The sequence below is a fragment of the Podarcis liolepis genome (assembly GCF_965112155.1).
Source record: "Podarcis liolepis genome assembly, chromosome: 2".
Lineage (NCBI taxonomy): Eukaryota > Metazoa > Chordata > Lepidosauria > Squamata > Lacertidae > Podarcis > Podarcis liolepis.
The window spans coordinates 111,823,692-111,842,437 of record NC_139555.1 but is presented as its reverse complement, the minus strand read 5'-3'; the positions used below and the strand labels follow the sequence as shown (position 1 = coordinate 111,842,437).

Genomic DNA, 18,746 nt, shown 5'->3' with positions numbered 1-18,746 from the left:
ACTTTAAATTTGACATGGTGCGTGAGGCACCAGGACAGTGTGTCCTGGTTGGCTTGTTGCCTTTGTTCCAGGAATTGGCCTCGATGACGCAAGTTAAGATTGTTGAAAAGAGCTCAGGAAACAGTTAACACTTAACTACCCTGCCATACCTCCCGTTACCTGTTCTGTAGGCAAGGTTACACATTTATCTGCTTCAAGGGATAGTGAGGAGTGCCAGTCTGCTGTACGGAGGCCCTGTAATTGACATCATCAGTAAAATAACACCAGGTGCTATGTCATGCTGGTTTGATCCTGGCAATGTAGCTTAGATGGCTTTTGTAAAGGGATTAGACTCAATAAATGTATCGGTCTTTCTGTGGCCATACACCACGAGGTTCAATGGTCAGAGGCAGTTTATCACAGAACGGATTGATTGCTCTGTTTTATTATACAGTTGTACCTTGGTTGTGGGTTAAACCACAGAGCCTAGGACTTGCCGATCAGAAGGTTGGCAGTTCGAATCCCTGTGACGGGGTGAGCTCCCGTTGCTCCGTCCCTGCTCCTGCCCACCTAGCAGTTTGAAAGCACATCAGTGCAAGTAGATAAATAGGTACCGCTCCAGCGGGAAGGTAAATGGCGTTTCCGTGCGCTGCTCTGGTTCGCCAGAAGTGGCTTAGTCATGCTGGCCACATGACCCGGAAGCCGTCTGCGGACAAACGCTGGCTCCCTTGGCCAATAAAGCGAGATGAGCACTGCAACCCCAGAGTCGGTCACGACTGGACCTAATGGTCAGGGGTCCCTTTACCTTTACCTTGGTTTGCAACCGTTTCGGATTACAACCATTTCCGATTACAACCACATCAAACCTGGAAGTGTGTGTCCTTTTTTTGGATTACAACCCATTTTGGGGGGGATTACAACCCCCCCCTTTTTTGGAGGCCCCATTGGCGAAAGCACGCCTTGGCTTACAACCTGTTTTGGTTTACAACCAGAACTCTGGAACGGATTATGGTTGTAAACCAAGGTACCACTGTATGTTCCGATGGATAAACGGGAGGCCCAGGTTTCAAGTTATGGATGCCGGGGATGAACAACAAGAAGTTCTGGGCACCACAATTCAAGAAGGACACTGACAAACTGGAACATGTCCAGAGGAGGGCAACCAAAATGGTCAAAGGCCTGGAAACGATGCCTTATGAGGAACGGCTAAGGGAGCTGGGCATGTTTAGCCTGGAGAAGAGAAGGTTAAGGGGTGATATGATAGCCATGTTCAAATATATAAAATATATAAAAGGATGTCACATAGAGGAGGGAGAAAGGTTGTTTTCTGCTGCTCCAGAGAAGCGGACACGGAGCAATGGATCCAAACTACAAGAAAGAAGATTCCAGCTAAACATTAGGAAGAACTTCCTGACAGTAAGAGCTGTTCGACAGTGGAATTTGCTGCCAAGGAGTGTGGTGGAGTCTCCTTCTTTGGAGGTCTTTAAGCAGAGGCTTGACAACCATATGTCAGGAGTGCTCTGGTGGTGTTTCCTGCTTGGCAGGGGGTTGGACTCGATGGCCCTTGTGGTCTCTTCCAACTCTATGATTCTATGATTCTATTCTATGATTCTAAGTGGCCAGCTTATGAACTTTCCAGGGGTATCTGGCTGGCTGCTTACATCCAGTTTTTGGGTGCTCCTTCTCACAAAAAAGAAGCTTTTAACATTTGAAGAGATGATAGGTTAAAGGTGCATCAATTAATTTATTAACTCGTCGCAAAACTTCCCGGCTTTCCTCTTTCCGCTTGATCCCACTTAGAAAACAAACCAATGTATATTAACCGTGTGCTTCTTCATCAGTCTATTTTCGTCGTAATCAGTCTTCCTCTCTCCAACCCACCCCAACCCCACCCATCGCCTTCGCAACCTCCACCTGCCCAGAAATTCAATAGCAGCATCTAAAATCAGGAGTGTTTCTGAGGTAGAACGGCAACCCCAATGTCACTGTGGGGAAGGAATGGCTTGGGCCTGCACTGCCCACTAGGAAGGCTTGTAGAGAGTATTTTTCTGCCAAATGCCCTTCGAATCGTTGCCCCGAGCCCTCCCACCCAACGTTGCTGGTTTCCCCCCATGAATTCCCTTCTATCCTAAGCCAGCAGTCGCAGAGCTTCAAGTGTGACTACAAGGCACAAGGGGAGAGGGGACGGCCGAGGGCCCGAAAGTGCGGTCAGAGCTCCCCGTTGATGCTGATCTTGACCACGGAGACGCTCTCGGTGGACTGGAAGCGCCCTTTCTCATAGATGATGAAGAGGCTGTGAGCATCTTCCGGGGCAGCCCCGTCCAGGGACGTCATCGAGGAGTAACCGCTGGCGCCGCTCCAGATCTGCAGGGGCTCCTTCCACCACGAAGAACCGTTGGTGAAGCTCCAACGTAGCGTCATGTTCACCCCTAGGCCAGAGGGGAGAAAGAGAACGTAAGGTCGTGTTCACCTGGCAGGAGCTGGGACAGAGCAACGGGAGCTCACCCTGTCGCGGGGATTTGAACCGCCAACCTTCTGATTGGCAAGCCCAAGAGGCGCAACCTGGGAGGCCTAGTTGCACCATCAGCTTTGTAGAAGAGGCTGGAAACATTTGTCCCGGCCCAGGAACTGAGTCTGCCGTGTTGTCTGCCGGAAGCCACCCCTCTTCCAGCCACATGTAGCCCATTCTCCCCCTGTGACACACAGATTCCCCCTTACTCACGCCGCTTTTCATGGGCCGGGTTGCTGAAGAAGACGAGGCCGGATTTGACAAGGGCTCCGGCGGCCACAGCAGGGTCCACCAAAGTGTCATCAAACGTCACGTTCTCCAGAGGGAGGGTGTCGCAGGCGTCGTAGCTGCGAATCACAATGCGGCAACTGCAGTGGTAAAAGTTCTGGTTCCTGGCGTTGATCACCACGGAGCCGTCAGGAAGCTCGTAGGGCTGCAAGAAGGTAATTTGAGGAGGGAAGGTGAGAAGAGGGCAGATTTTGAAGGGAATCAGAACATTTCCTAGCTCTGTTCTGAGGGCTCCACTCCACGTGCTCCACTCCCTATTATTATTATTATTATTATTATTATTATTATATTTATTTATACCCTGCCCATCTGGCTGGGTTTGCCCACCCACTCTGGGCAGCTTCCAACAAAATACCAAAATACAGTAGTCCATCAAACATTAAAAGCTTCCCTGAACAGGGCTGCCTTCAGATGTCTTCTAAAAGTCTGGTAGTTGTTTTTCTCTTTGACATCTGGTGGGAGGGCATTCCACAGGGTGGGTGCCACTACCAAGAAGGCCCTCTGCCTGGTTCCCTGTAACTTGGCTTCTCGCAGTGAGGGAACCGCCAGAAGGCCCTCGGAGCTGGACCTCAGTGTCCAGGTAGAACGATGGGGGTGGAGACGCTCCTTCAGGTATACTGGACCGAGGCCGTTTAGGGCTTTAAAGGTCAGCACCAACACTTTGAACTGTGCTTGGAAACGTACTGGGAGCCAGTGTAGGTCTTTCAAGACCGCTGTTATGTGGTCTCGGCGGCTGCTCCCAGTCACAGTCTAGCTGCCGCATTCTGGATAAGTTGTAGTTTCCGGGTCACCTTCAAAGGTAGCCCCACGTAGAGTGCATTGCAGTAATTATTAATTAATTATTTTATTTATACGCCATTTTACATACCACCCTTTATCCAGAGATTTCCATGGAGGGTTCTTAGGAACGCTTCCTTCGCACTGTCTAACATATTAAATACAGATGCTAAAACTGGGTATGCTTAGCTTCGGAAAGAGAACACTGAGAGAAGGTATGTTGCCACACTTTTATTGTGGTTGTGAATCGATTCAAGGCTTTTTCCGGGGGGCTGGGACTAGATGAATCTGGGGGGGTCCCTTCCAACTCTACAATTCCATGATTCTGCTTACCACAGCCAGGGCTTCCAAACAACGCTGCTTGTTTCTTCCCTGCTGCTTGCAGGATTGTAGCAACCCCTCAAGCTCAGGATCACACCCACCTGGCATTCATCGGGATTGAAGTCGCTGGGCAGCTTCACCTTGCCATAGGGGATCCCATGCAAGGGCTGCCGCCCGTATCGCCAGTTTAAGCCGTGGTCGTCGCTGAGGAGGCACGAGATCCCGTCCTGCAAAAGCGTCCCGTGGCCACAAACGATCAAACGCCCCTTCTTGGGCTCGTAACGTTTCTGAAAGGCAGAGGTGACCGAGTGGGAGTTAGGCCCATCGCCTGCCGTTTTCCTTGTATGCACACGACACTGCTTCAGTCCTCTGGATGAGGTTTCCATAGCCTTGCTTCCTGGCTACCAGCGGTAGCGCTGAGTGGAAGCAGCAACATGTAGCCACAAACTGACCCAACCCCTGCCACCCTCCAGGCTCCTAAGATTTTAGCTAGCCTTGACATGGGTTGTTGAGCATATCTCCAGCAGCAATGAGGTCTAGGAACTTGCCCTTTTGTTAAACGAAAGTTGAGATTCTCCAGAAGTTGAACATTTAGTATTTATTTATTTATTTAATTTAAATTGTCTCTGTGCCAGTGTGTATTGTTTTTAAAAAAGGAAAATCTCAATGTGGTTTGCAGCCTAAATTAAACTGTTGGATAAAGCACACTCCATACCTGTGGAATCATGGAAGACACACAACCATGGTTATTAAATTAACAAAGACATTCGTTGGAAACGAAAGACGCTATGCCCATGGCTGAGGATAATTGTTCGAACCCTTCCAATGGATATGGGGGAGGGGAAGGAAAAATTGTATGGGAAATTAAAAAATTGGAAGGAGGTAATATAATGTATGTAAAAATCCCAAAATAAAAATTAAAAAAAAAGTTAACTAACTACTGCCTTTCTTTCTCTTTCTTTCTTTCTTTCTTTCTTTCTTTCTTTCTTTCTTTCTTTCTTTCTTTCATTTCCTTTCTCTCTCCCTCCCTCCCTCAAAACACCACCCATAAACCTGTCATTCATATTATTATAATAACTATAATTTATTTGCTGCCCATCTGACTGGGTTTTCCCAGCCACTCTGTACAGCTTACAGCAAAATATAAAAACATCTGAAGAAGTGTATCTGTGTATCTGAAGAAGTGTGCATGCACACGGAAGCTTATACCCAGAACAAGCTTAATTGGTCTCAAAGGTGCTACTGGACAACTTTTTAATTTTTAAAATAAAAACACCGTGACACATCAAACCTTAAAAACTTTCCTAGATGCCTTCTAAAAGTCAGATAGATGTTTATTTCCTTGACATCTGAAGGGAGGGCATTCCACAGGGCAGGGGCTACCACCAAGAAGGCCCTCTACCTGGTTCCCTGAAATTTCACTTCTCACAGAGAGGGAACCACCAGAAAGCCCTCAGAGTTGGACCTCAGTGTCTGGGCAGAACAATGTGGGTGGAGACACTCCTTCAGGTATACTGGGCCGAGGCCGTTTCGGGCTTTAAAGGCCGCTTACCTGGGGATTGTAGGGAAAGACCTGCCAAAAAAGTTGAAAAACATCTTCATGTATGCGACAACGGCCGCGAGAGTTCTGGTAGCACAAGGATGGAAGACTAAAGAAACCCCAACTAAAGAATCATGGCAAGAAAAATTGATGGACTATGCAGAACTGTCAAAACTGACATATAAGCTACGGGACAAGGATAACTGTGACTTTAAGGATGAATGGGAACCCTTTACAAAGTAGCTGAAGACGCAACAAAGCGAACTGGACTCCTTGGCAGGTTTTGAATAAACATTCACAAACTTTTTATTGATAATAATCAGCTAAACAGTTTGAGGATCTATACAACTGTGTAACATGCAGAAAACAGCATTTTAAGAGAAATCAAAGGCTGGAACTGAGGGAAGCCGGGGGGTGGGGTGGAGGTGGGTGGTTTTTGTGTGGGAGGGGGGAAGGGAGGAAAAATTGGGGGGGAAACATGGATGATATGTTTTTGGATAATATGTCTTGTTAGAATTTTGAATAAAAAAATAAAATAAATATAGGCCGCTTACCTGAATGCCATAGCCTGGTCCTGGGGCAAACATAGTTGTGCCAATGTCCTCAGAGAGGTTCCGGGGGACGCTCCATGTGACGCCGTCATCGCGGCTGCGAATGATCATGGTGCTGGCCGTGGGGCATTTGTTGTAGTGAGCGCAGAGCGTATAAACCAGGAACACCATGTCCTTTTCAGAGTCCACCACCACCGCCCCCAGGTTGAGGCCATCCTGCAGGGAACCGTCGTCAACTATGAAGGAAGTGGGCGTCCACGTAGCGCCTGGAAGAGACAGGCCGGTATTATTATGAGAAACGCGCCTGAGGCGCCGCACAAGACTTTGGCAGACGTGAGGCGTGAGCCTGCCTTCGCTAACTTGGCGCCTTCCAGAAGTTTCCGTGCAGGCGGGCTGAGTTGTAGTCCAAAGCCCCTGAGCAGCGCCAGGTTGGCAGACACTGGCATAAGCTTTCATGGCAGTGCTAGAAATTAGCCGAGCGCATTTTGCAACAGGCGTGGGCCCAATTGTGACCACGTGGAGATTTTTCCATCCGCCTTGGCCCTCCGGCTTTCTTAAGCAGCTAAGCAGAAGAGCTTATTTGTTGCATTTATATCCCCAGCTGTTTCTCCAAGGAGTACATGGTTCACCCCCCCCACTAATCCCTACAACAACCCTGTGAGGTGGGTTAATAGACTGTGACTCTGAGGACCTGGGAGATCAGGGTTCGAATCTCCGCTTGGCTATGAAGCTCATTGGGTGACCTTGAGCCAGTCGCTGCCTCTTAACCTACCTCACAGGGTTGTTGTAGGGAGCAAGACGGTTTGAGCATATAATAATAATAATAATAATAATAATAATAATAATAATTTATTTATACCCCTCCCATCTGGCTGGGTTTCCCCAGCCACTCTGGGCGGCTTCCAACAAAGTATTAAAATACAATAACCTATTAAACATTAAAAGCTTCCCTAAACAGGGCTGCCTTCAGATATCTTCTAAAAGTCTGGTAGTTGTTCTTCTCTTTGACATCTGATGAGAGGGCGTTCCACAGGGCAGGTGCCACTACCAAGAAGGCCCTCTGCCTGGTTCCCTGTAACTTGGCTTCTCGCAGCGAGGGAACCGCCAGAAGACTCTCGGAGCTGGACCTCAGTGTCCGGGCAGAACGATGGGGGTGGGGACGCTCCTTCAGGCATACCGATCCTGATCCAACTGCGCTGCCTACTGATAGTTTCCAGGCCCAATTCAAAGTGCTGGTTTTGACCTATAAAGCCTTAAACGGTTCAGGACCACAATACCTCAAGGACCGCCTCAGAACCTACCCAGACCCTCAGATCATCTTCGGAGGCCCTTCTTCATGTGCCTCCTCCTTGAGAGGTCCGGAGGGTGGCAACACAAGAACAGGGCCTTCTCTGCAGTGGCTCCCCATCTGTGGAATGCTCTCCCGAGGGAAGTCCGCCTGGTGCCTTCATTATACACCTTTAGCCACCAGGCAAAAATGTTCTTTTTTTAACCTTTAGTTGATTTGATTGACATCCTATGCCCTTTTAAAATGTGTTTTTTTGGGGGGGGGCTATCGGGTTGTTGTTTTCATTTTTATTATGTATTTTGAAGTTTTATATCTTGATTTTATTCTGTGAACCGCCCTGAAACCCCCAGGTATAGGGCGGTATATTAATTCAATAGATAAAATAATACAGCACACCCTCTGGATATGAACTTAATTCATTCCGGGGGTCCTTATGTACCCTGAAAAGTCCGCAACATGAGGAGCTGCTTCTGCACATGCGCAGCACGATAAAGCGCTTCTGCCCAGACACTGAGGTCCAGTGCCGAGGGCCTTCTGGTGGTTCCCTCACTGCGAGAAGCCAAGTTACAGGGAACCAGGCAGAGGGCCTTCTTGGTGGTGGCACCCTCCCTGTGGAATGCCCTCCCACCAGATGTCAAAGAGATAAACAATTACCAGACTTTTAGAAGACATCTGAAGGCAGCCCTGTTTAGGGAAGCTTTTAATGTTTAATAGGTTATTGTATTTTAATATTCTGTTGGAAGCTGGCCAGAGTGGCTGGGGAAACCCAGCCAGATGGGTGGGGTATAAATTATAAATTGTTATTATTATTACTATTAATAATAATAATAATGTGCAGAATTAATATTATTATTCTGCATGCGCAGAATAAAAGCAATAGTAATAATAATAGTAATAATAGTAGTAGTAATAGTAATAATAATAGTAATAATAATAATAGTAATAATAATAATAGTAATAATAATAGTAATAATATTATTATTATTACTATTATTATTTTGTGCATGCACGCGCGGTGTAACCCGGAGGTATACATTTCTGGGGTTGTCATGTTCGCAACCTGAAAGTTGGCCAACCCAAGGGTCCACTGTAATAACAACAACAACAACAAGAAGGATTAACAGAGGAGGGGAGCACCAGTTAAGCTGTTTTTGGAGGAAAAAAGTGGGATATAAATGCAGTAAATTAAAAAAAAAATTAAAAGCAGGTGGCTTCCCTTAAAACACACACACAGAACTAATAATAGTAACACACAGAAATAATAATTTCACCCCTGAAATTGTGCTCCAGCACTTTTAGCTCCTCAGGGGTGTGTGGACACCCTTCTCTTCCAACTCCCTCCCAACAGGCCTTGCTCCCCTCAAACCTTTGTCCAGCGACCTGCGGAGGGCTATAAACTTCGCCCCGGTGTCGGAGGCAGAGTGCTTCCTGGCTTCGGAGAAGGCTAAGAGGGTGCCCTGTGGCGTCGCCGCGATGAGGGGGACTCTGAAGGTGTTCACCTCCCCAATGACACTGCCGCTCACCCACAGCAGCTGCTCCATTGTGATCATGGGCTTCACCTGCCGAGAGACAAAATGCAGAAGGGACTTTCGAGGGAGAACGGGTTTTTCCAACGTCCTACGCAGGAACCGACAACACGGGGCAGCTGCATATTCCTGCATAGCAGGGGGTTAGACTAGATTATGCTCAGGGTCCCATCCAACTCTCCCGGTATGCCCTGCAGAGGACCTTGAGGTCCATAAATAGCAACACCCTAGTGGTCCCGGGCCCTAAGGAAGTCAGATTAGCCTCAACCAGAGCAGGGCCTTCTCAGCACTGGCTCCGGCCTGGTGGAATGCTCTGCCTCATGAGACCAGGGCCCTGCAGGATCTGATTTCTTTCTGCAGGGCCTGTAAGACAGAGTGGCCTTTGGTTGGAATCAACTTGATCCCCTCCCCCTCTTTCCTTTTTCCTTCTTGTGATGGAACTCTTATTTGGGGACTTTCCTGGCTTTTTTCTGGCCCACGTAGGACCAGTCTGGATAGTTGGCCTTGCTGAAGATTTGACGTTTTCATCCCCAAAAAGTTTTTGATTTGAGTTTCTACTGAAATGAGGCTGCATTTTAATGTTGTACAGTGGTACCTCAGGTTAAGAACTTAATTCGTTTTGGAGGTCCGTTCTTAACCTGAAACTGTTCTTAACCTGAAGCACCAATTTAGCTAATGGAGCCTCCCGCTGCCCCTTTGATTCATCCTGAATCAAAGTTCTTAACCCGAGGTACTATTTCTGGGTTACCGGAGTCTGTAACCTGAAGCGTATGTAACCCGAGGTACCACTGTATTTTAATCTAGTTTTTAAGTTGTATGTTAACCAATTGTTTTTATACCTGGTGTTAGCCACCCTGAGCCTGGTCTTGGCTGGGGAGGGCGGGGTATAAATAAAATTTATTAAAACGTCAACGCACATTCTTGCTTTAGCCAAGGGTACAGTGTGCTAGCAAATGTGAAGCTTTCCACGGCTTCTTACACATCCGCTGCCATTTCCCTGCTATTTTCCATCCCACAATTGCTGTTTTCTGCCAGGCATGTGATCAGAGGTGCCGATGACTCATCGGCAGTGAAGCTAGGAGGCAAGCGCTCTGCGTCCTTGATTGTCACGCTCCAAGTGAGCCCACGTCTCTCTCTCTCTGTGTCCTTTGACTAAATCGGCGTCTTCCCTGCCTGAACCTGTCAAGTTCAATGTCAGGGGAGAGAGTTCTTGATAAGCCTGTTCCCCTGGCATGCTTTTCAAGGGAGGAGCAGAGAGCGAGGGCATTCACCTGTCTCAAGAGACAATGGAGTGTGCCTCTGGGGGTGAAGTCAAACCACTGCATTCCCAAGACCAAAGGGACCTCCCTGGGCACAAGTATGGAATCATAGAATCATAGAGTTGGAAGAGACCACAAGGGCCATCGAGTCCAACCCCCTGCCAAGCAGGAAACACCATCAGAGCACTCCTGACATATGGTTGTCAAGCCTCTGCTTAAAGACCTCCAAAGCAGGAGACTCCACCACACTCCTTGGCAGCAAATTCCACTGTCAAACAGCTCTTACTGTCAGGAAGTTCTTCCTAATGTTTAGGTGGAATCTTCTTTCTTGTAGTTTGGATCCATTGCTCCGTGTCCGCTTCTCTGGAGCAGCAGAAAACAACCTTTCTCCCTCCTCTATGTGACATCCTTTTATATATTTGAACATGGCTATCATATCACCCCTTAACCTCCTCTTCTGGTCCTGGGCTGGCCAGATGACAAGACTCCTCTTTCGGCCTCGCTGATGTGGTCTAAAGGAAAGCAGAGCAAGACATTTGGCTGCAGGAGTTGCTGGAAGGAGGCGTACAAGCCGCCATCCAACTGTCTTAGGGACCCCCCTCTGGATTTGTGTAAGGTTTACTCCTTAAGTCTTTTCTTCTCCCAAAGATCTCCCACAAGGCAGTGGAGGTTTTGTTGTTGTTTAGTTGTGTCCGACTCTTTGTGACCCCATGGACCAGAGCACGCCAGGCACTCCTGTCTTCCACTGCCTCCTGTAGCTTGGTCAAACTCATGCTGGTAGCTTCGAGAACACTGTCCAACCATCTCGTCCTCTGTCGCCCCCTTCTCCTTGTGCCCTCCATCTTTCCCAACATCAGGGGCTTTTCCAGGGAGTCTTCTCTTCTCATGAGGTGGCCAAAGTATTGGAGCCTCAGCTTCACGATCTGTCCTTCCAGTGAGCACTCAGGGCTGATTTCCTTCAGAATGGAGAGGTTTGATCTTCTTGCAGTCCATGGGACTTTCAAGAGTCTCCTCCAGCACCATAATTCAAAAGCATCAATTCTTTGGCGATCAGCCTTCTTTATGGTCCAGCTCTCACTTCCATACATCACTACTGGGAAAACCATAGCTTTTACTATACGGACCTTTGTTGGCAAGGTGAAGGCAGTGATCCATGAAGGGGAGTGGTGGTTTAGGGTGAAATAAAAATTTTAAAGATAAATATTCATAACTGCATATATGAACCACATGTCTGAAACCCCACAGAAAAAGTCCTGAAACCATTTTGTCCCTCCCAAATTGACCTCAAATATTTCTCTGCAAGGCTGAAGGAAAATGGAAAAGCCTCCCCATTGTCTACTCCTTCACAAATCCTGTCTTAAGGGTATATCTGTGTATGAATAGGGTGAGCCAGTGACCTGGCTCAGGAACTAAGTATTTGTCATGACAAAAGACTGGCCAGGCTCCCCAGGGTATCCAATCAAGTGAACCATTAACAGGTAACCTGCCAGACAGGAGATAAACAAGGCACTCATATTTCTGTTGTGGACCGCCCTTTCTGTAATGTAGGCCTGATGTGTCCGGAGGGTGGTCTTGAGCTACACCCCTTTCTGTGATGCATGATGTTTCTGGGGGTGGTCTTGGACTCCAGGGTGGGCAATTTAAAATGTCTATATAAGGGCGGGCACACCTTTGTTCGGGGTCCTCCTCCTTTCCTGCGTGTGGGGGGAGCACCCTGTTGCAACAGCTTCAATAAAGATCAGGCTTACTAGCTGCTTTGCTTCTCAATATTCTCTGGTTGGCCTCTGTTATTTTCTCCGACCGATGGAGAACCTGCAAAGGACTCTATAAGGGCTCTTGTGTTCCCCATAAGGGCAGATTTTTGTTTATTACAAGGGCCAGAGTTCTCTTTCCCGGGCTGATGAGCCCCCTCTGTCCTTCGCCTCCCTCTGCAGCATGTGCCTTCTTGACCGATGGACCTTTGAACCTTGAAAATATTGCCATCTTGCAGGCCTGCCCTCTGATTTCCCTTCTGGGAAATCCGAAAGGGCAGCATTAGGTGGGAGGAGCTGTGGCTTCCGGGTAGTGATTGTTTGCAGAAGGTATCGGGTTCAATCCAGGCTCAAACTCCCTGCTTGAAACCCTGGAGAGCTGCTGCCAGTCCGAGTAGGAAATACTGAGTTACATGGAACAACGGTCTGACTCTTTGTATAAGACAGCTCCAGATATTTCCATGAGATGTCCAGCCAACGCTCAGCTAATGTGCATCCTACGGTTGCTGATATGAGCAAGTTAAACCCGTGATTTTCTTGTTCGGCATCAAAATGCTTTAATAATATAATAATAATACATTTTATTTATACCCTGCCCTCCCCATCCAAGACCGGGCTCAGGGCAGCTAACACCAGGTATAAAAAAAATTAACATACAACTTAAAAACTAGATTAAAATACAACTGCCTCCTTTCAGTAGAAACTCAAATCAAAAACTTTTGGGGGATGAAAACGTCAAATCTTCACCAAGGCCAACTATCCAGACTGATCCTACATGGGCCAGAAAAAAGCCAGGGAAGTCCCCAAATAGGAGTTCCATCACAGGAAGAGAAAAGAAAAAGGAAAGAGGGGGAGGGGACCAAGTTGATTCCAAGCCAAAGGCCAGGCGGAACAACTCTGTCTTACAGGCCCTGCGGAAAGAAATCAGATCCTTTACTGTGGCTGGATCCTAACCAAGTTTTTGTACGTTTACAACAAAGGTATTGACCACCCCAGAAAAGACAGTAGGGCTTCCATGCTTCGTCGAAGGAAAGAATTTGCCTTCCAATATGTTTTTTTTAAAAAAGTTATTCATCCCCATTCCCACGCCTATTGCCTTATGATAGCACACACAATTTCCAATTTTTAAAGCCACATTAAATCTAACTGGCATAAACAAGTTATTCATCAATGCTTTGCGCCTTGGCTGAATAGCTTTCTTTTACAGAAGCTTGATCAGGCAAGCGGCACATAAGAGTGATTTGATTTCACAGCCCAGATTCTTGTCTGTGATCAAGATCTGCTGGGCTGCCAAGCTGGGCACGAGGTTAACCGCTCTCATGCAAAAGTCACTGGAACTTAGATGTGCATTATGCTAATTAATTAATTAACTAAATTCATATGCAGCCCCTTCATCTGTGAATCACAGGGCGGTTTATGGTATAAAGGTAAAGGGTAAAGGGTCCATTAGGTCCAGTCGTGGCCGACTCTGGGGTTGCGGCGCTCATCTCGCTTTACTGGCCAAGGGAGCTTCCGGGTCATGTGGCCAGCATGAATAAGCCGCTTCTGGCGAACCACAGCAGCGCACGGAAACGCCGTTTACCTTCCCGCCAGAGCAGTACCTATTTATCTACTTGCACCTTGACATGCTTTCGAACTACTAGGTTGGCAGGAGCAGGGACCAAGCAACGGGAGCTCACCCCATCGCGGGGATTCGAACCGCCGACCTTCTAATCGGCAAGTTCTAGGTTCTGTGGTTTAACCCACAGCGCCACCCGCGTCCCATTTGGTTTATGGTATAAAAACTGTAAAAAAAATCCTGCATAATAACAAATAAAAAACTATCCCACCCCACTCCTTAAGGTATTGCGAAATATCCTTTCCCCATTTCCATTTGTGAGCGTTCGGATCATTATCTTTTATGCTAATCGCGATTTGGCTTTTTCTGAGTGTCAGTGCATAGGTAGCCAAAATGGTGAAACAGGGAATTATCAGCATGCTTGGTTAAACCACTCCAGACATTGCAGCTCCCGGAGAAGAACAGGGATTCTCCTATCAACTCCCTGCACTCGTAACAAACTACACTTCCCAGAATTCCTTGAGGGAAGCCATGACGGTTTAAAGTGGTATGATACTGGTTTGAGTGTCTAGTACAGACAGGTCCGTTGCGTGTGGAACCCTGAAGAGAAGCACTCCATATACAGCAACATTTGGTCGCAGGCTCATATCCTATTTGTTGCTGAGAAAGCAGGGGAAGAGGAACGACAAAGTCTGCAGCGACGGTGTGTTGTTTGTTTAAGTTTTTATTTTGGAAATCTGCCCACCCCAGTTGCAGTAACTGGGAATATCTACGTGGCACTGTTCTGACATCTGTTTGGCACTTCGGAAGACTGCCAGCGTACCTGGGGAGCAGTGCAGCCAAGGTTGGGTCCACTGGGTCTTCTGCTTTGTTTGTTTGTTGAACTTTATGAGTTACTTCTGTTGAAATTTATGAATAGTATACCTTATTTATCTAAGAACACAGCCGGTTACGTCTTGTGTGTTTACTGAGTCACTCTCTCTCAGCCTAGCCTACTCTGCAAGAACGTTGTGTGAGGAGAAACTTGGGGGAGGGAAGGCGGGAGAAGAACCATGTATGCTTCTTTGAGCTCCTGGGAGGAAACACGGCTTATAAATGCAGAAACAAAAATAGACAGCATCTGGCACCATCAAATGTCTTGATTCAGGGGTGGGGAATCTGTGGCCCTTTGGATACTGCTGTACTCAAACAATGACCAGCATGGCCCACAATCAGGGACAATTGGAGCTGTAAGTCCAACAATATGGAGCAACACAGAGATGCCATTACAGTCTCGGCCGTTGCTTTCACCTTAACTGACTATATGCAGGGGGAAGCGTTGGATTGTTGTTGTTGTTGTTTAGTCGTTTAGTTGTGTCCGACTCTTCGTGACCCCATGGACCAGAGCACACCAGGCACTCCTGTCTTCCACTGCCTCCCGCAGTTTGGTCAAACTCATGCTGGTAGCTTCGAGAACTCTGTCCCACCATCTCGTCCTCTGTCGTCCCCTTCTCCTTGTGCCCTCCATCTTTCCCAACATCAGTGTCTTTTCCAGGGAGTCTTCTCTTCTCATGAGGTGGCCAAAGTATTGGAGCCTCAGCTTCAGGATCTGTCCTTCCAGTGAGCACTCAGGGCTGATTTCCTTCAGAATGGAGAGGTTTGATCTTCTTGCAGTCCATGGGACTCTCAAGAGTCTCCTCCAGCACCATAATTCAAAAGCATCAATTCTTCGGCGATCAGCCTTCTTGATGGTCCAGCTTTCACTTCCATACATCACTACTGGGAAAACCATAGCTTCAACTACGTATATGGACCTTTGTTGGCAAGGTGATGTCTCTACTTTTTAAGATGCTGTCTAAGTTTGTCATTGCTTTTCTCCCAAGAAGCAGGCATCTTTTAATTTCATGGCTGCTGTCACCATCTGCAGTGATCATGGAGCCCAAGAAAGTAAAATCTCTCACTGCCTCCATTTCTTCCCCTTCTATTTGCCAGGAGGTGATGGGACCAGTGGCCATGATCTTCGTTTTTTTTTTGATGTTGAGCTTCAGACCATATTTTGCGCTCTCCTCTTTCACCCTCATTAAAAGGTTCTTTAATTCCTCCTCACTTTCTGCCATCAAGGTTGTGTCATCTGCATATCTGAGGTTGTTGATATTTCTTCCGGCAATCTTAATTCCGGCTAGGGATTCATCCAGCGTTGGATTACTGACTGCTATTAATTGGGGGGGGGGCTGCCACTGTGCTGTTTTTATTCTGATTGTCTGAATGTTTTTATTAATCATAGAACAGGAGAGCTGGAAGGGACCCCAAGGGTCATTCACTCCAACCCCCTGCAGTGCAGGGATCTCAAGGCAACAGATCACATTCAAGGATCACCGGGCCGTTTACAACATAAAAACTTGGAAATGCAGAACATAGTAACAAACAAACAAACAAAAAGGCCATAGATTGTTTAATAATCCAAAGGCCTGGTTTTACAGGAATGTTTTCATCATAAAGGCATGCTTGGGAAAAGCTTTCCAAAAATGGGGAACCACCGCAGAAAACTAATACACACACAGAGTTTTAATTCTATTAATTGTTTTAAAGTATTGCCGCCGCCCCTTTATGATTTTAGCTGTTCTTATTTTATCTGTAAGTCATCTTGAGTCTCCATCAGGGAAAAGGCAGGGTATAAATAAATATTTGACAACCACCACCACTACCCAAAAGGCAGAATAAGCATGTGCTTAGGGCATCAGAAAGCAGGGGCATGCCATATATATATATATATATATATAATTGTTTCTTTTGGAAAGAATTAGAACTTGATATTTCAGAAAAGGCATTGAAGTAGGTCAACATGGCAGGAGGGTGGGAAATCAGAACTTCCTTATACTCCACATTCCCGCCCCCCCCCCCCCGTTTCTAGCACTGATTTTATTTTATTTTTTTACTTCCATATAGGGCGGAGACAAACCACAATCTTTTTTTTTTTTAAGTGTTTAGGGCCTCCAAAGCTTTCCATCCGGTCCGGACCGGGGGACTGGAGAGAGGCACAATACGTGGCCGGACCGGTTGGGTTCAGTGGGTCTGAGGGTCCAACGACTTGCCCCAGCTAAGCCTTCCAGTTCTGTGGGGTTATGAGGTTGGGGAGCAGATTGGGGGGAGGACAAAACAAAGACACCCCCCGGGACATTTCCAATCGTACCTGATCAGGGGTGGCCACCCCGCGCGCTTCCCAGCAGCAAAGCCCCAGAAACAGCAGCGGCCGTAGGCAGAAGCCCGGCCTGGCCCAAGGGTGGGATCTCCTCCGGGGATCACGTCTAGCACCCATTGCTTCGGCCGTCAGGATCCCCTCTTCCGCATCCACCAGGGCCGCTTCCCCTTTAAGCGCGCCGCTGGGACCGAATGTTGGGTTTAAACAGTAGCAACCCGAGGGAACTCCCGGGCCGCCAGCCGCCCTCTGATTGGCTGGCTTTGGAGAATGGAACGAGGAAGGCCGGCTTCAAAGGCAGCACGTGACCATGCCATGACCTCAAATACCGCAGAGATAGGGAGGGAAGCCAGGTTAGAGACGCCCGTTCTACTTTTTAAGAAAACAAACATATTTATTAAAAAATAAATAAAAATAGGGATTCTAGCTCCGCCCACTTGCCGACTTCTTAAAGGGACAGGACTAACACGAGAGGAAACGACCTCAAACGAGGCGGTGCGGGAGAGGATCGAGGAACCGAAACGTCCAAAATTATGTTCTGAGAAATGGTTTGCGGTTGAGGGGAAAGCAAACATATTCATTGCGGGCAGCTATATTAGGTGTGTTAAAAAGCAAAGACATCACCTTGCCAACAAAGGTCAGTATAGTTAAAGCTATGGTTTTCCCAGTAGTGATGTATGGAAGTGAGAGCTGGACCATAAAGAAGGCTGATCGCCGAAGAACTGATGCTTTTGAATTATGGTGCTGGAGGAGACTCTTGAGAGTCCCATGAACTGCAAGAAGATCAAACCTCTGCATTCTGAAGGAAATCAGCCCTGAGTGCTCACTGGAAGGACAGATCCTGAAGCTGAGGCTCCAGTACTTTGGCCACCTCATGAGAAGAGAAGACTCCCTGGAAAAGATCCTGGGAAAGATGGAGGGCACAAGGAGAAGGGGACGACAGAGGACGAGATGGTTGGACAGTGTTCTCGAAGCTACCAGCGTGAGTTTGACCAAACTGCAGGAGGCAGTGGAAGACAGGAGTGCCTGGCATGCTCTGGTCCATGGGGTCATGAAGAGTCGGACACGACTAAACAACAACAACATATCAGGTGTGACGGCTAAGTGGAACCTCAAGCTCCAGCAGCTGAAGGCCAGCGCAGACAGCACAGGAGGAAAATTTCCTTTGCACCTGGCCTGCATGCTTCCCTAATTCGTTCTGGACAGCTGTTACCAGAGATCAGTTTCTAGAGTAGGACCCCCCTTGAACCTGATGCAGCAAGACTCTTAAATAAAACAGCATATTGTAATCAGAAAATCAAGGTGGCATTCTTGCATGCATTTGCATTTCTGTTTGGAATTACCAGCTGAATTTGTGGTACTTTGGAGTATAAAACAGAGGTCAGCAATTTTTTTCCAGCCGGGGGCCATTCCACTGTCCCTCAGACCTTGTGGGGGGGCTGGACTATATTTTTTTGGGGGGGGGGAATGAACAAATTCCTATGCCCCACAAATAACCTAGAGATGCATTTTAGATAAAAGGACACATTCTACTCATGTAAATACACGCTGATTCCTGAACCGTCCACAGGCCGGATTTAGAAGGCGATTGGGCCGGATCTGGCCCCAGGGCCCTAGTTTGCCTACCCATGGTATAAAACATGTGTAGGATCAGGCCATAAAGACAGGGAACCTGTGGCGCTGCAAATGTTCCAGGAATATAATTGCCTTCATCCCCTCGATCTGGACGCTGTTATTCGGTTGATGCAGCCCAGAATGCCATTGGCTTTTTTTGCTGCTGCATCTCACTGTTGACTCATGTTAAGCTTGTGCTCCACCAGGGCCTGAAGATCCTTTTCACATGTACTACTGGCCATCCACGTGTTCCTCATCTGTTTATATTTCTGCAGCTGGTTCTTCCTGCCTAGGTGCAGAACCTATTTGTCCCTACTGACATTCATTTTGTTAGATTGGTCCCAGTTGTCCCAGGTTAAGGTCATTTTGAATCCTGATTCCGTATGTATGTACTGTAGATATGCAAAGAGAGACACAATCTACGTTGAAGCAGAAGGGACCAGACAGAACATCTAATCAGACAAGAGTTTTTGGGTCAGTTGATGATCGTCTTCCAAAGCAACTACTCTATTCCGAACTTAAAAATGGAAAGCGTAATGCTGGTGATCAACAAGAGAGGTTCAAAGACTCTCTCAAGGCAAATCTAAAAACATGTAGTATAAACACTGAC

At 47.4% G+C, this 18,746-nt stretch overlaps 1 protein-coding gene across 1 annotated transcript; it reads right to left on the bottom strand.

Moving 5' to 3' along the window:
• Nucleotides 1-1,703: 1,703 nt before the first annotated feature.
• NEU1 (neuraminidase 1) lies at nucleotides 1,704-16,772 on the bottom strand. Its single transcript, XM_083493402.1, has 6 exons — nucleotides 16,517-16,772; nucleotides 8,620-8,812; nucleotides 5,969-6,231; nucleotides 3,976-4,161; nucleotides 2,702-2,921; nucleotides 1,704-2,408 (listed from the first exon to the last, which is right to left on the bottom strand). The coding sequence occupies exons 1-6, from the start codon at nucleotides 16,640-16,642 to the stop codon at nucleotides 2,188-2,190; spliced, it is 1,209 nt and encodes a 402-aa protein (XP_083349528.1). The 5' UTR covers nucleotides 16,643-16,772; the 3' UTR covers nucleotides 1,704-2,187.
• Nucleotides 16,773-18,746: the final 1,974 nt, after the last annotated feature.

Coding starts and splice junctions, on each gene's coding strand:
- NEU1 (XM_083493402.1), bottom strand. CDS start 16,642: ATGGGTGCTAGACGTGATCCCCGGAGGAGATCCCACCCTTGGGCCAGG. Junction 4,162..5,968: donor GACCAGGCTATGGCATTCAG/GTAAGCGGCCTA, acceptor TCTGCCTTTCAG/AAACGTTACGAGCCCAAGAA. Junction 2,409..2,701: donor CCCGGCCCATGAAAAGCGGC/GTGAGTAAGGGG, acceptor CCTCTGGCCTAG/GGGTGAACATGACGCTACGT.